The 17,201-nt window shown below is 43.6% G+C and overlaps 1 protein-coding gene across 1 annotated transcript in view; it reads right to left on the bottom strand.

Annotated features, from left to right (window-relative positions):
* The window catches only part of trpc6a (transient receptor potential cation channel, subfamily C, member 6a), a 32,233-nt gene that overhangs the window by 14,761 nt on the left and 271 nt on the right, over positions 1 to 17,201 (bottom strand). Inside the window, exons 2-8 of the mRNA XM_061961745.1 lie at positions 16,947 to 17,201; positions 2,255 to 2,387; positions 1,298 to 1,598; positions 863 to 1,048; positions 619 to 783; positions 310 to 547; positions 6 to 233 (exon numbers count right to left, since the gene is read on the bottom strand). The exon at positions 16,947 to 17,201 is cut by the window's right edge and continues 65 nt beyond it. Coding sequence (XP_061817729.1) covers positions 6 to 233; positions 310 to 547; positions 619 to 783; positions 863 to 1,048; positions 1,298 to 1,598; positions 2,255 to 2,387; positions 16,947 to 17,201 — 1,506 coding nt within the window. The remainder of the gene's footprint in view (positions 1 to 5; positions 234 to 309; positions 548 to 618; positions 784 to 862; positions 1,049 to 1,297; positions 1,599 to 2,254; positions 2,388 to 16,946) is intronic.

The raw sequence follows: 17,201 nt of genomic DNA, 5'->3' as shown, positions 1-17,201 counted from the left end.
CTGACCAAGTGTAAAGTAGCGGATCTCCGGGAGCAGCATGACGTTTGTCAGGTTTGTGCAGTGAGCGTGGACATAAGTCTGAGCAAATCTGGCGTGTCTAAGCGCGGACAGTCGACAGCTGAAAGACGCCAGGAAGATGGCCAGCATCCCAAAGTCCAAAAAGTTCCACGGTTCCACAATGTATTCCCCTGGCCCGAGACTCCAGATCTCCTTCACTTCTGCCCAGATCATACCTGCCGCAGGACAGAGGGTCACACGATGCGGAGGATATGTGTGTGGTCCATCCACATGTTAGCTATATCCTCCTACCCATGACCCACGAGATGATTAGGATCTCCATCCAGGTGAAGGGGGTTGTGGTCATTCGGTAGAGCAGCAACGGGTCTGTGCTGATTCCTCCCGGAATCTGATGGTGGGTCATGTTTGGTAGCATGGTGGTTCCCGCAAAGCGGTCTGCGGCATTCAGAATCAGTAGACCCAGGAAGATCGTGAAAGACGAGGCGTGGGCCACAAACTTCATGAAGGGGCTTCGCATCACTCGACCCACCTGGGTCAAAGAGGGCATTGTTATATCAGAAAGAACCAAAACATGATACTGTGCTGCCTTGTGGAACATACTCTGCTGCATGGAGCAATCCAGTAGGCCATAGCCAACCCTGGTAGCCCCATAGCCACCGCCAAGACAACCAGAAGTTTGATGGCAGTGGTTTGTTGCCTCAAACCAGGCAGGTTCTCGTACCAAATACTCAGCAGCTGTTGTTGGCAGTTGGGATGGGCCACAAACTGGGAAGAATGAAACAGAAAGCTGACAGAAAATTTGGGAGAGGAACCCCAACAATCACATGGTCTCTTCCAGTCTGACCTTCTTGAGTTCGTACTTGATGGCTAACTTGAGGCGTGTCAGGGAAGGGCGACCTGGCGGATCGTAGCAGTCGTCGCAGTCGGTTTCTCCGTTCAGTATTGCCTCAACCTCCTCCGTACTGCGACAGAGGTCCAGCAGGCCCACAACAAAGTCCTTGCACTGGCTCGACAGGCAGCAATAATCATTCTGCAGACAACAAAGTGGGCTAAAGAATTCAAACACTTGTACGATAGTCTGGCCCTGGAGGGATGAGCTTTATAAATACACATCAACTAAACATAGCTCTGATAAGATCTAGTCCCTCATCTTTGTATACTTCCCCCACTGGCTCATAAAAAGTTCTTGTGTTTACTTGCAGTCAGTAATATGTACAAGAATAGTTGTTTTTATCCCTAGAACATCAGATGATTTAATGTTGTGCATTATTATTTTTACCTTAAACTCCTTCTCGATGTTGGCCAGCATGGCCAGTTCGTTGCTGAGCTCCAGGGCGGCCAAAACTGGGTCCTCACTGGACAGAGAAAGGTACGCCGGACTGGCCAGTCCCCGGTAGGCGTTGATGCGGGAGCGCGAGTGGCTAAAAGAGTCAAACTGCTGCTGGTAGTTGCAGGAGTTGCAGCCACAGAAGTAGTCGTGGGGATGGTCGATTCGAGCGCCTTTACTCAACAGGGTGTGGACTATCTCGTACTCCTGGCAGTGCGCCGCCAAGATCACCGGAGTGACGTCGTGGGAGAATCTAGGGTCGGGTCAAAGTACAACAGTTTTGGAATGAGACCCAGCTATCCAACCCTTTTCTTTCGCTAATCTGGGTCACAAGGCAGGAGTCTCAGTAGGAAAGCCCAGACTTTTCAGGCTCCGGCCACCTCTACCAATTCCACCTGAGGAACACAGAGCCCGTCCCAGGCCAGCTGCGGAACATAATCCCTCCTGCATATCCTGAGTCTGCCCCTTCTGGATAGCATGCCCAGAACAGCTCACAAGGACTACTTTCAGGAGGCAGCCAGACTAGATGCCAACGCCACTTCAACTGGTTCTCTCGATGCAAACTTTTCACCCTGTCGTCAGGGTGAATCCAGCCACCCTGTGGTTTCTAACCCTTCTGGTCACTCCCCAAAGCTTGTGACCATAGTTGAGGACAGGAACATACATCGATCAGTAAATTGAGAACTTTGTTTTCTCATTGAGCTCTCTCTTCACCACGGCGATCCGGTACAACAACCGCATTGATGCTGCCTCGAAATGAACGAGACGCAGACCACCTTGTCTAACGATGGGTGCAGCGGTTTTGCCAACACTTTAATTAGGGTCGCCCCCTCCTGGTTGATTTATCAAACCTAACATGGCCCATCTTGTAACGGTTGGGATTTTACCTTAAGATGCCATTGGTCTTACCTTGTCCCGTCCTCGTCGTAAGCGTAGAAGTCGTCCAGGATGTCCACTTGAGCAGGACTCGCTGTAAGACGATGGGCATCTCGAAATGATGGATGGGCTAGCAGGGCTTCTGTGATGCGAACATAACCTTTACCTGCAATTGAACCAATTTAGTTACGAGGCTTCTTGTATTAGCCAAAAACCTAACCTGGCAGTACTAGAGATCAGGTCTACGACACCATCCTTATAACCCTAACACCGTCTTTATAATCCTAACACCATTCATATAACCCTAACACCGTTTTTATAATCCTAACACCATCCATATAACCCTAACACCGTCTTTATAATTCTAACACCATCCATATAACCCTAACACCATCCATATAACCCTAACACCGTCTTTATAATTCTAACACCATCCATATAACCCTAACACCGTCCGTAAAACCCTAACACTATCCTTAAATCCTAACAACATCCGTATAACGCTAACATCATCCATATAACCCTAACACCATCCGTATAACCCCCTTTACTATCCGTATAACCCTAACACCGTCTTTATAATTCTAACACCGTCTTTATAATTCTAACACCGTCTTTATAATTCTTACACCGTCTTTATAATTCTAACACCATCCGTATAATCCTAACACCATCCGTATAACCCTAACACCATCTGTATAACCCTAACACCGTCTGTATAACCCTAACACCGTCTGTATAACCCTAACGCCGTCCGTATAACCCTAACACCATCCGTATAACCCTAACACCATCCGTATAACCCTAACACCATCCGTACAACCATAACACCGTCTTTATAATTCTAACACCATCCATATAACCCTAACACCATCCGTATAATCTTAACACTGTCCGTATAACCCAGACACCATCTGTATAACCCTAACACCATCCGTACAACCCTAACACCGTCTTTATAATTCTAACACCATCCATATAACCCTAACACCATCCGTACAACCCTAACACCGTCTTTATAATTCTAACACCATCCATTTAACCCTAACACCATCCGTACAACCCTAACACCATCTTTATAATTCTAACACCATCCATATAACCCTAACACCATCCGTATAACCCTAACACCATCCGTACAACCATAACACCGTCTTTATAATTCTAACACCATCCATATAACCCTAACACCATCCGTATAACCCTAACACCGTCTTTATAATTCTAACACCGTCTTTATAATTCTAACACCGTCTTTATAATTCTAACACCGTCTTTATAATTCTTACACCGTCTTTATAATTCTTACACCGTCTTTATAATTCTAACACCATCCGTATAATCCTAACACCATCTGTATAACTCTAACACCATCTGTATAACCCTAACACAGTCTGTATAACCCTAACGCCGTCCGTATAACCCTAACGCCATCCGTATAACCCTAACACCATCCGTATAACCCTAACACCATCCGTACAACCATAACACCGTCTTTATAATTCTAACACCATCCATATAACCCTAACACCATCCGTATAACCCTAACACCGTCTTTATAATTCTAACACCGTCTTTATAATTCTAACACCGTCTTTATAATTCTAACACCGTCTTTATAATTCTTACACCGTCTTTATAATTCTTACACCGTCTTTATAATTCTAACACCATCCGTATAATCCTAACACCATCTGTATAACTCTAACACCATCTGTATAACCCTAACACAGTCTGTATAACCCTAACGCCGTCCGTATAACCCTAACGCCATCCGTATAACCCTAACACCATCCGTATAACCCTAACACCATCCGTACAACCATAACACCGTCTTTATAATTCTAACACCATCCATATAACCCTAACACCATCCGTATAATCTTAACACTGTCCGTATAACCCCTAACACTGTCCGTATAACCCTAACACCATCCGTATAACCCCCTTTACTATCCGTATAACCCTAACACCGGCTTTATAATTCTAACACCGTCTTTATAATTCTTACACCGTCTTTATAATTCTAACACCATCCATATAATCCTAACACCATCCGTATAACTCTAACACCATCTGTATAACCCTAACACTGTCTGTATAACCCTAACGCCGTCCGTATAACCCTAACACCATCCGTATAACCCTAACACCATCCGTACAACCATAACACCGTCTTTATAATTCTAACACCATCCATATAATCCTAACACCATCCGTATAACCCTAACACCATCCGTGTAACCCTAACACCATCCGTATAACCCTAACACCATCCGTACAACCATAACACCGTCTTTATAATTCTAACACCATCCATATAACCCTAACACCATCCGTATAATCTAAACACTGTCTGTATAACCCCTAACACTGTCCGTATAACCCAGACACCATCTGTATAACCCTAACACCATCCGTACAACCCTAACACCGTCTTTATAATTCTAACCCCATCCATATAACCCTAACACTATCCGTACAACCCTAACACCGTCTTTATCATTCTAACACCATCCATATAACCCTAACACCATCCGTATAACCCTAACACCATCCGTACAACCATAACACCGTCTTTATAATTCTAGCACCATCCATATAACCCTAACACCATCCGTATAATCTTAACACTGTCCGTATAACCCTAACACCATCTGTATAACCCTAACACCATCCGTACAACCCTAACACCGTCTTTATAATTCTAACACCATCCATATAACCCTAACACTATCCGTATAACCCTATCACCATCCGTACAACCCTAACACCGTCTTTATAATTCTAGCACCATCCATATAACCCTAACACTATCCGTATAACCCTATCACCATCCGTACAACCCTAACACCGTCTTTATAATTCTAGCACCATCCATATAACCCTAACTCCATCCGTACAACCCTAACACCATCCGTACAACCCTAACACCATCCGTACAACCCTAACACCGTCTTTATAATTCTAACACCATCCATATAACCCTAACACTATCCGTATAACCCTAACACCATCCGTACAACCCTAACACCGTCTTTATAATTCTAGCACCATCCATATAACCCTAACTCCATCCGTACAACCCTAACACCATCCGTACAACCCTAACACCGTCTTTATAATTCTAGCACCATCCATATAACCCTAACTCCATCCGTACAACCCTAACACCATCCGTACAACCCTAACACCATCCGTATAACCCTAACACCATCCGTATAACCCTAACACGTCTTTATAATTCTAGCACCATCCATATAACCCTAACACCATCCGTACAACCCTAACACCGTCTTTATAATTCTAGCACCATCCATATAACCCTAACTCCATCCGTACAACCCTAACATCATCCGTACAACCCTAACACCATCCGTACAACCCTAACACCGTCTTTATAATTCTAACACCATCCATATAACCCTAACACTATCCGTATAACCCTAACACCATCCGTACAACCCTAACACCGTCTTTATAATTCTAGCACCATCCATATAACCCTAACTCCATCCGTACAACCCTAACACCATCCGTACAACCCTAACACCATCCGTACAACCCTAACACCATCCGTATAACCCTAACACCGTCTTTATAATTCTAGCACCATCCATATAACCCTAACTCCATCCGTACAACCCTAACACCATCCGTACAACCCTAACACCATCCGTATAACCCTAACACCATCCGTATAACCCTAACACCGTCTTTATAATTCTAGCACCATCCATATAACCCTAACACCATCCGTACAACCCTAACACCGTCTTTATAATTCTAGCACCATCCATATAACCCTAACTCCATCCGTACAACCCTAACACCATCCGTATAATTCTAACACTATTCGTATAACGCTAACACCATCTATATAATGCTAACACCATCCATGTAACCCTAACATCATCCGTATAACCCTAACACCATCCGTGTAACCCTAACACCGTCTTTATAATTCTAACACCGTCTTTTTAATTCTTACACCGTCTTTATAATCCTAACACCATCCGTATAACCCTAACACCATGCGTAAAACCCTAACACCATCCGTAAAACCCTAACACCATCCTTCTAACCCTAACACCATCCGTACAACCCTAACACTTGTGTTATCTGTATAATCCTAACACCATCCGTAAAACCCTAACACCATCCTTATAAGCCTAACACCATCCTTATAACCCTAACACCATCCGTATAACCCTAACACTTGTGTTATCTGTATAATCCTAACACCATCCGTATAGTCAAGTACCAAGTTATACTAGTTTGAGGTGTTTGGCATAAAAAATGGGCCAAAAAGAGTTAGCATGCTAGGATGCTAATGTTAGCATGCTAACACTTAACATGTGTCAAGTTGAGTCTGAGGCCTTCGGCTGAAAAATTGGCTGAAAAAGTTAGCATGCCAATGTTAGCAATGCTGCCTGAGGCAGAGCCAATCAGATGATGAGAGAGAGAGAGAGAGGACCTGAAATGGAGCCTTGAGGCACACCAGTGGTATAACTAAAGAAGTTGAACAAATTAAAAAGTACAAACCCCAAAAAGCAGTGAAGTTGTCACGTTGTGTAAATGGTAAATAAAAACAGAATACAACAAATCCCTTTCAACTTATATTCAATTGAATAGACTGCAAAGACAAGATATTTCATGTTCGAATTGGTAAACTTTGTTATTTTTTGCAAATATTAACTCATTTGGAATTTATTTCCTGCAACATGTTTAAAAAAAGCTGGCACAAGTGGCAAAAAGGACTGAGAAAGTTGAGGAATGCTCATCAAACACTTATTTGGAACATCCCACAGGTGAACAGGCTAATTGGGAACAGGTGGGTGCCATGATTGGGTATAAAAGCAGCATCCATGAAATGCTCAGTCGTTCACAAACAAGGACGGGGGCGAGGGTCACCACTTTGTCAACAAATGCCTGAGCAAATTGTCCAACAGTCCCAACATTTCTCAACCAGCTATTGCAAGGAATTTGGAGATTTCACCATCTACGGTCCGTAATATCATCAAAAGGTTCAGAGAATCTGGAGAAATCACTGCAAGTAAGCCATGATATTACGGACCTTCGATCCCTCAGGCGGTACTGCATCAGAAAGCGACATCGGCGTGTAAAGGATATCACCACATGGGCTCAGGAACACTTCAGAAAACCACTGTCAGTAACTACAGTTGGTCGCTGCAACTGTAAGTGCAGGTTAAAACTCTACTATGCAAAGCAAAAGCCATTTTATCAACAACACCCAGAAACGCTACCGGTTTTGCTGGGCTCGAGCTCATCGAAGATGGACTGATGCAAAGTAGAAAAGTGTTCTGTGGTCTGTCAACAAAATGCCTGAGCAAATTGTCCAACAGTCCCAACATTTCTCAACCAGCTATTGCAAGGAATTTGGCGATTTCACCATCTACGGTCCGTAATATCATCAAAAGGTTCAGAGAATCTGGAGAAATCACTGCACTTAAGCCATGATATTACGGACCTTCGATCCCTCAGGCGGTACTGCATCAAAAAGCGACATCGGCGTGTAAAGGATATCACCACATTGGCACTTCAGAAAACCACTGTCAGTAACTACAGTTGGTTGCTACATCTGTAAGTGCAGGTTAAAACTCTACTATGCAAAGCGAAAGCCATTTTATCAACAACACCCAGAAACGCCGTCGGCTTCGCTGGGCTCGAGCTCATCTAAGATGGACTGATACAAAGTGGAAAAGTGTTCTGTGGTCTGACGAGTCCACATTTCAAATTGTTTTTGGAAACTGTGGACGTCGTGTCCTCCGGACCAAAGAGGAAAAGAACCATCCGGATTGTTCTAGGCGCAAAGTGTAAAAGGCAGCATCTGTGATGGTATGGGGGTGTATTAGTGCCCAAGACATGGGTAACTTACACATCAGTGAAGGCACCATTAATGCTGAAAGGTACATACAGGTTTTGGCATCCAAGCAACGTTATCATGGACCAGTGACGTGCGGTCACTAGAGGCAGGTGAGGCCCCGCCTCACCTGCCATCATGGAAAGAAAAAAAATGTAAAAAGAAAAAAAATTAATTAAATTATTTTATGTATCCAGTGATTATACTATAAAGTTATTTTCCATTTAACTTCACCAGTTTTAGATTATTTTTATTCAAAATCGCTGAATTTTCACATTTGCCGTTCAAATACTGAGAGGAGACGGTGCGGTGATCAGCAGCCAGTTGAGGCACGTCACTCAGTGCCTCAACATGGATTGCGCAATGACTCGGCTAACTGCTGGCCTGCTGTGCAGTGAGACCGTATTGCTATATGAATTATATTATACATTTCCATAATTTAGTTAGCTGAGGTATATAATGTACAGTGTATTTTGTCAACAACTGTATGTGTGTAACGTATTTCTTGTGCTGAGCAATCATAAAACTGCTGCGAAGACGAACTGGCTGAGGCTCGCGTAACCCCGCCTCCTGGTGCCGGTTAAGGCACCTTCGCCGCAGACTGCACCCCCCGACGGGAGCGCCACACCAACCAAAGCCCACACCCAAACCCTCCACGTGCAAGACCGAATCCGCCCAAAAAAAGTCACTTAACAAGAAGCCAAAAAGTGCAAAAACAACAACAACAACTGCAGGGACACAACATTAGGTACACCTGCAGACTGCAGCACGGATTTCATATTTCATTCATTCACAACTCCTCCAACACCAACGCCACTGTTCCCGCACTTATAAGTAAAGGTAAGACCATAATAAAGTTTTTTTTATTAAATGTGCTTTTTTGTGTGCTACAGTTTGTATGTGTAAAGTTAAAGTTAAGTTAAAGTAGCAATGATTGTCACACACACACTAGGTGTAATGAAATTTGTCCTCTGCATTTGACCCATCCCCTTGTTCACCCCCTGGGAGGTGAGGGGAGCAGTGGGCAGCAGCGGCGCCGCGTCCGGGAATAATTGTTGGTGATTTAACCCCCAATTCCAAGCCTTGATGCTGAGTGCCAAGCAGGAAAGAATGCTGGTATGAGCTTTTAAACATAACCCGTTAACTGCTGCCAATCAAATGGTGAATAAGATACTCTTTAGGGTTCATATGTTTGTAAATCTGACTGTGATGAAGTCAGTGCCTCACCAGTCATGAACCTCACCGCACGTCACTGTCATGGACGCCCCTGCTTATTTCAGCAAGACAATGTCAAGCCACGTGTTACAACAGCCTGGCTTCATAGTAAAAGAGTGCAGGTACTAGACTGGCCTGCCTGTAATCCAGACCTGTCTCCTATTGAAAATGTGTGGCGCATTATGAAGCTTAAAATAGCACAACGGAGACCCTAAACTGTTGAACAACTTAAGCTGTACATCAAGCAAGAATGGGAAAGAATTCCACCTGAGAAGCTTAAAAAAATGTGTCTCCTCAGTTCCCAAACGTTTACTGAGTGTTGTTAAAAGGAAAGGCCATGTAACACAGTGGTAAAAATGCCCCTGTGACAACTTTTTTTGCAATTTGTTGCTGCCATTAAATTCTATGTTAATGATTATTCTCAGTGTGAACATGAAATATCTTGTCTTTGCAGTCTTATTCAATTGAACATAAGTTGAAAAGGATTTGTTGTATTCTCTTTTTATTTACCATTTACACCACGTGCCAACTTCACTGCTTTTGGCTTTTTGTAAACAAGCTACAGCAAAACCTCAGAAAGCAAATTGTAACTGCCAAAAAAAAGACTCAAAAGGGGCGCCCTGACGAACGCCTCAGTTCTGTACAGAGGTGGGTAGAGTAGCCAGAAATTGTACTCAAGTAAGAGTACTGTTACTTTAGAGATTTATTACTCAAGTAAAAGTAAGGAGTAGTCACCCAAATATTTACTTGAGTAAAGGTAAAAAGTATGTTGTGAAAAAACTACTCAAGTACTGAGTAACTGATGAGTAACATACACACACATATCATATATATATATATATATATATATATATATATATATATATATATATATATATATATATATATATATACACACACACACATATCATATATATATATATATGTATGTGTGGGGAAAAAAAATCACAAGACTATTTCATCTCTACAGGCCTGTTTCATGAGGGGGGTACCCTCAATCGTCAGGAGATTTTAATGGGAGCATTCGCATACCATGGTTTATATAGGGCACAGAGTGGGTGGGTACAGGCTGGCCTAGGGGCGTGGTGATTGGTTCATGTGTTACTTAGGAGGTGTTTCCGTCTATGGCGGCATGCTGTTACAATTTCGCTGCGCTTGTTGAGGGATGACAGGTCTGGACGGTAAATAATACACAGTTTCTCTTTCAAGCATAGGTTGCATCTTTTATTACCACTATTGTAAGGTGTGCTGGATGCAAGAATTTGCCATGTTATTGAATATTCAACATTATTGTCTTTGAGGTCCCAAATGTGTTTGCTGAGTTCTGTGGTATTTCGCAGGTTTTTGTTCCTGAAAGAAGCCTTGTGGTTGTTCCATCTGGTTTTGAATTCACCCTCGGTTAATCCTACATATGTGTCGGATGTGTTAATGTCCTTGCGTATTACCTTAGATTGGTAGACAACTGATGTTTGTAAGCACCCCCCGTTGAGGGGGCAATCAGGTTTCTTTCGACAGTTACATGCTTTGTTGGTTTTGGAGTCGTTCTGACTGGGGGTCGACGGCTCATTTGCAATTGTTTTGTTGTGGTTTGAGATGATTTGTCGTATATTGTTCATGCAGCTGTAGCTCAATTTGATGTTGTTCTTGTTGAATACTTTTCTTAGGGTGTTGTCTTTGGGAAAGTGTTTGTCAATCAGGTTGAGGAATTTGTGTCCAATGTTCGTTGAGACGTTTTTGCTGTATGGGGGGTTGTACCAGATGATGCCGTTTCGTTTTCTGTTCTTTTTTGGCTGGTTTCCTGGCGTGGGTTCATAGGTGAGGGTGAAATTGTATCCGCTTTCATCAAGGGCTTTTTGGTACGGGGGGGTTGCTTGGTCAAATTCAGCTTTGCTAGATGACAGCATCGATAGCCTTTTATTGATTCCGGTAGGTATTCTTTTCGTGGTGGTGGGTGGGTGGTTGCTGTCATGGTGCACGTATTGGAGTGTTGTGTTGGGTTTCGTGAATGGTTGGTAGCTGTTATTTCTCAGGTTGAAAGTTACGTCAAGAAAGTTGACGGTTTGCTTGTTGGCTTCAATCGTGATCCGTAGGCCGTTCTCTTTGAAAATTTGGCATATGCGCTTCTTGGTATTCTCGCTGCTCCTTGGCGAGGCGCGACACACTGCCAGTCCGTCATCACGGTAAATACCAAGGTTCAGATTGAGGCTAGCGAGCTGGGAGAGGAGGAAACTCCCAACGAGTTCACACGTTTCTGCTCCGTCAAAACTTCCCATAGTGACGTCAAATGTTGCATTGTTCTTTTTTTGCCATGGTGTACTGTTGTGGATGAGAATGGAGTTTTTTGCGTGGATGATGATGTTTCTTTCGTTGCCTGTGATTGAGTCGTAGTCTGAGGCGAAGTCTAGTGCTTGAGTCAGTAGGTCTTGCGTGATGGAAGGGTAAAATTCCTCGATATCAAAGGAGATAAAGTTGTGCTGTTGTTTGTCTTGGATGTTGTTGAACCATTTGATTACTGCTGCTGTATTTCTCCATTGGTTGAGTGGTGTTTTGTCCTTGATTTTTGTGTTGACTCTGTCCAGGATTATTTTGCTGATTTTTCCTATTTCAGATTTAGTTGGGTTTATTAGTCGGCATGTTGGGTTATTTGCGAAGTTGGGTTTGTGGTCCTTCAATGTGATGAAGGCTTCCTTGTTGGCTGTGGCGTCCACCCTGTCCTCAATGTCCAGTTCAGCCGCGATCCTTTTATTTTCCAGGTGGATGTTCTGTAAGGTATTGGGTTGCGCTTTTTTGTATGATTTGGTGATGCTTCTGTCCAGTAAGGTGTGGTGTTCTGGTATGTCCATTCTGTAGAAGTTTGTGGTTTTATCGGCAGCTATGAGGTTGTTTACTTTCTTGATGCGCTCCTTGTCATTTTTCAGCTTGGTGAGGAGTGGGTTGCGGATTGGCTTGAATTTGACTGATTGTATCATTTTGAGCATGTCGTTCTCAAAATCCTTTAGTTCCTCAACTGTGGGTGGGTTCTTGGTAGATTTGAATCCGTAAGTTTCCTTTTGCATTCCTTTTGTTTCAGGGTGGAGGAAAAAATGTGCTTTCCACCGCATCCTTCTTAGGAAGTGTTCCGTCTTTTCTATGAGCCTTAGCTTGTAGTCATTCTGCGCGGGTATGGGAATGTTCTTCGTGGAGTAGTCGATGTTGAATTTTTCCATTTCTGATCGTCGTACAGTGCTCAACAAATGTCAATTTGGAGCGGAGTATATGTCTTAATAAGGTTATCCAAAAAATAGTGCTCGATACCGTAGTAGAGCGCAATATATGTATGTGTGGGGAAAAAAAATCACAAGACTATTTCATCTCTACAGGCCTGTTTCATGAGGGGGGTACCCTCAATCGTCAGGAGATTTTAATGGAAGCATTCGCATACCATGGTTTATATAGGGCACAGAGTGGGTGGGTACAGGCTGGCCTAGGGGCGTGGTGATTGGTTCATGTGTTACCTAGGAGGTGTTTCCGTCTATGGCGGCATGTTGTTACAATTTCGCTGCGCTTGTTGAGGGATGACAGGTCTGGACGGTAGATAATAAACAGTTTCTCTTTCAAGCATAGGTTGCATCTTTTATTACCACTATTGTAAGGTGTGCTGGATGCAAGAATTTGCCATGTTATTGAATATTCATATATATATATATATATATATATATATATATATATATATATATATATATATATATATATATATATACATATATATATACAGGTAAAAGCCAGTAAATTAGAATATTTTGAAAAACTTGATTTATTTCAGTAATTGCATTCAAAAGGTGTAACTTGTACATTATATTTATTCATTGCACACAGACTGATGCATTCAAATGTTTATTTCATTTAATTTTGATGATTTGAAGTGGCAACAAATGAAAATCCAAAATTCCGTGTGTCACAAAATTAGAATATTGTGTAAGGGTTACATTCTGAAGACACCTGGTGCCACAAACTAATCAGCTGATTAACTCAAAACACCTGCAAAGGGCTTTAAATGGTCTCTCAGTCCAGTTCTGAAGCCTACACAAACATGGGGAAGACTTCAGATTTGACAGCTGTCCAAAAGGCAACCATCGACACATTGCACAAGGAGGGAAAGACACAAAAGGTTATTGCTGAAGAGGCTGGCTGTTCTCAGAGCTCTGTGTCCAAACACATTAATGGAGAGGCAAAGGGAAGGAAAAACTGTGGTCAGAAAAAGTGTACAAGCGATAGGGATCACCGCGCCCTGGTCAAGATTGTGAAAAAAAAAACATTCAAAAATGTGGGGGAGATTCAGAAGGAGTGGACAGCTGCTGGAGTCAGTGCTTCAAGATCCACCACCAAGAGACGCTTGAAAGACATGGGTTTCAACTGCCGCATACCTCGTGTCAAGCCACTGTTGACCAAGAAACAGCGCGAAAAGCGTCCTGAGTGGTCCAAAGTCATGTTTTCTGACGAAAGCAAATTTTGCATTTCCTTTGGAAATCGAGGTCCCAGAGTCTGGAGGAAGACAGGAGAGGCACAGGATCCACGTTGCCTGAAGTCTAGTGTAAAGTTTCCACCATCAGTGATGGTTTGGGGTGCCATGTCATCTGCTGGTGTCGGTCCACTCTGTTTCCTGAGATCCAGGGTCAACGCAGCCGTCTACCAGCAAGTTTTAGAGCACTTCATGCTTCCTGCTGCTGACCTGCTCTATGGAGATGGAGATTTCAAGTTCCAACAGGACTTGGCGCCTGCACACAGCGCAAAATCTACCCGTGCCTGGTTTACGGACCATGGTATTTCTGTTCTAAATTGGCCCGCCAACTCCCCTGACCTTAGCCCCATAGAAAATCTGTGGGGTATTGTGAAAAGGAAGATGCAGAATGCCAGACCCAAAAACGCAGAAGAGTTGAAGGCCACTATCAGAGCAACCTGGGCTCTCATAACACCTGAGCAGTGCCAGAAACTCATCGACTCCATGCCACGCCGCATTAACGCAGTAATTGAGGCAAAAGGAGCTCCAACCAAGTATTGAGTATTGTACATGCTCATATTTTTCATTTTCATACTTTTCAGTTGGCCAACATTTCTAAAAATCCCTTATTTGTATTAGCCTTAAGTAATATTCTAATTTTGTGACACACGGAATTTTGGATTTTCATTTGTTGCCACTTCAAATCATCAAAATTAAATGAAATAAACATTTGAATGCATCAGTCTGTGTGCAATGAATAAATATAATGTACAAGTTACACCTTTTGAATGCAATTACTGAAATAAATCAAGTTTTTCAAAATATTCTAATTTACTGGCTTTTACCTGTATATATATACACACACACACATATATATATATATACACATTTATATATATATACATATACATATATATATTTATATATATATATGTATATATATGTATATATATATATATATATATATATATATATATATATATATATATATATATATATACACATATATATACAGTATATAATTTATATTTATTTATTTTGCCGTTTTTGTTTACATGTTAAAGGTGTTTTAATGAATATACATGCATGTTTAACACATATAGATTCCTTTCTTTCATGAAGACAAGAATATAAGTTGGTGTATTACCTGATTCTGATGACTTGCATTGATTGTAATCAGACAGTAGTGATGATAACGTCCACGTTTTCAAATGGAGGAGGAAAAAAAGTTCCTCCTTTCTGTCTAATACCACATGAAAGTGGTTGGTTTTTGGCATCTTATTTGTCCAGCTTCCATATTCGTTTTTATACACTTTACAAGAAATACATTTGGCGGCAAACTCCGTCGCTTGCTAGCTTGTTTGCGATGGCTTTCGGGGACTCTTATTTTGAAAGCGCAGGCGCGATGGAGCGGCACTTTTATTGTGAAGACAGGAACTGTGCAGTCAGTCTTTAGGCTTTTGACGGGGTGTACGGTTGAAATAAAAAATGGTCTTTTTTTCCTTCACACTTTTGATTGATTGATTAAAACTTGTATTAGTAGATTGCACAGTACAGTACATATTCCGTACAATTGACCACTAAATGGTAACACCCCAATACGTTTTTCAACTTGTTTAAATCAGGTCATGTGACCGCCTGGCTCTGTTTTGATTGGTCCAACGTCACCAGTGACTGCATCTGATTGGTGGAACGGAGTGAACGTCACCAGTGACTGTATTTGTTGAAACGCAGGCACTATGAAGGTCTGTCTGACAGACCAAAACAAACAAAGCGTGCATTAACAGATGGATCAAAATTAGTAGCGAGTAGCGAGCTGAATGTAGATAAAAGTAGCGGAGTAAAAGTAGCGTTTCTTCTCTATAAATATACTCAAGTAAAAGTAAAAGTATGTTGCATTAAAACTACTCTTAGAAGTACAATTTATCCCAAAAGTTAGGAGTAAATGTAGCGCGTTACTACCCACTAGAGATGCGCGGTTTGCGGGCACAACCGCGGAGTCCGCGGATTATCCGCGGATCGGGCGGATGAAATTAAAAAAAATTAGATTTTATCCGCAGGTCGGGTCGGGTCGGGTGGTTGAAATAAAAAACAATTAGATTTTAAATAGATTCAGGCGGGTGGCAGTTAAACCAATTGGTAAATATATATACATAGTTAAATGTTGTTACCCACATACGAAAAACGAGCAGGCACCTGCAGCATATGCCACAACAGAAGAAGAAAAAAAAAAGAGATGGACACTTTTACGGAGCGGAGAAGGGACGCCTCGCCGGGGTCCGGGACCGAGGCCCCTTCCCCCGAGAGGGCCCCACCGGGAGCCGTAGCTGAGGCGATCCGCGAGAAGGGCCCGACGCACGTCCAGGGTCACCACCGCGCCCACCGCACCGACACCCCGCCTCGTCCGCCTTCGCCGCGGCCGGCGTCACGCGCAGCGGGTAAGCAGCTTACCTGCCCGCCACCCCCGTGGCCGGGGGCTCGTAACAGGGGTCACTCCGCGCGCTCCGCCCGCGCAGCTTACCTGCCCGCCACCCCTGTTGCCGGGGGCGCGTAACAGGGGTCACTCCGCGCGCAGTGCGCTCACGAAAGGGGTGGGGCTCACCCTGGTTGATATAGACAGCAGGACGGTGGCCATGGAAGTCGGAACCCGCTAAGGAGTGTGTAACAACCCACCTGCCGAATCAACTAGCCCTGAAAATGGATGGCGCTGGAGCGTCGGGCACATACCCGGCCGTCGCCGGCAGCGAGACGCGCTTGGAGGTGCGCTCAGCGCGGCTCCCATATGATTGCGCACTGGTGTGCGTCTGGGTCGTGACAGCGTGGCACACGAATGTCTGTGCTGCATTGGATCAGTCTCCTTTCTTTAACAGGCAAAAGCTTTATAACCTCACTAATGCCTTGCATCGTCTATATTAGATATATAACAACGGGCGGGTGCGGGCGGATGCGGTTCTGATCAAATGTTAGATCGGGTGGATTGCGGATGGTTGACGACTTTCTGATGCGGTTGCGGATGAAATAATTGCCTATCCGCGCATCTCTACTACCCACCTCTGGTTCTGTAAGTCACAGGTTAACAGAAAAAAAAAGCCCTGCTAAATAGTGATGCCATGGAACAGGTGCGGGGGGAAAACAAAGCGTAGTCTTACTGATGGCCAACAGGAGGGCGTCGCCCACCCGGGCCAAGTCGGGCCTCCCCAGCAGCAGCTCGGTGACCTCCAGGTGCTCGTTGGCCACGGCCAGCTGCAGCGCGTTCTGGCCCATGTAGTCCACCGTGTTGACGTTGAGGTGCGGCACGTGGCGCAGCGTGCGCCGCACCTCGGGTATGTTGCCGTACTCGGCCGCCTCCAGGAAGCGCTGCTCCACCTCCGAGGGGCTGACGGACGGCGCGGTGAACATGTGGC

Source organism: Nerophis lumbriciformis, linkage group LG09 (genome assembly GCF_033978685.3).
Source record: "Nerophis lumbriciformis linkage group LG09, RoL_Nlum_v2.1, whole genome shotgun sequence".
Taxonomy (NCBI): domain Eukaryota; kingdom Metazoa; phylum Chordata; class Actinopteri; order Syngnathiformes; family Syngnathidae; genus Nerophis; species Nerophis lumbriciformis.
The sequence above is the reverse complement of the archived record's forward strand: the minus strand, read 5'-3'. Positions and strand labels throughout refer to the sequence as shown.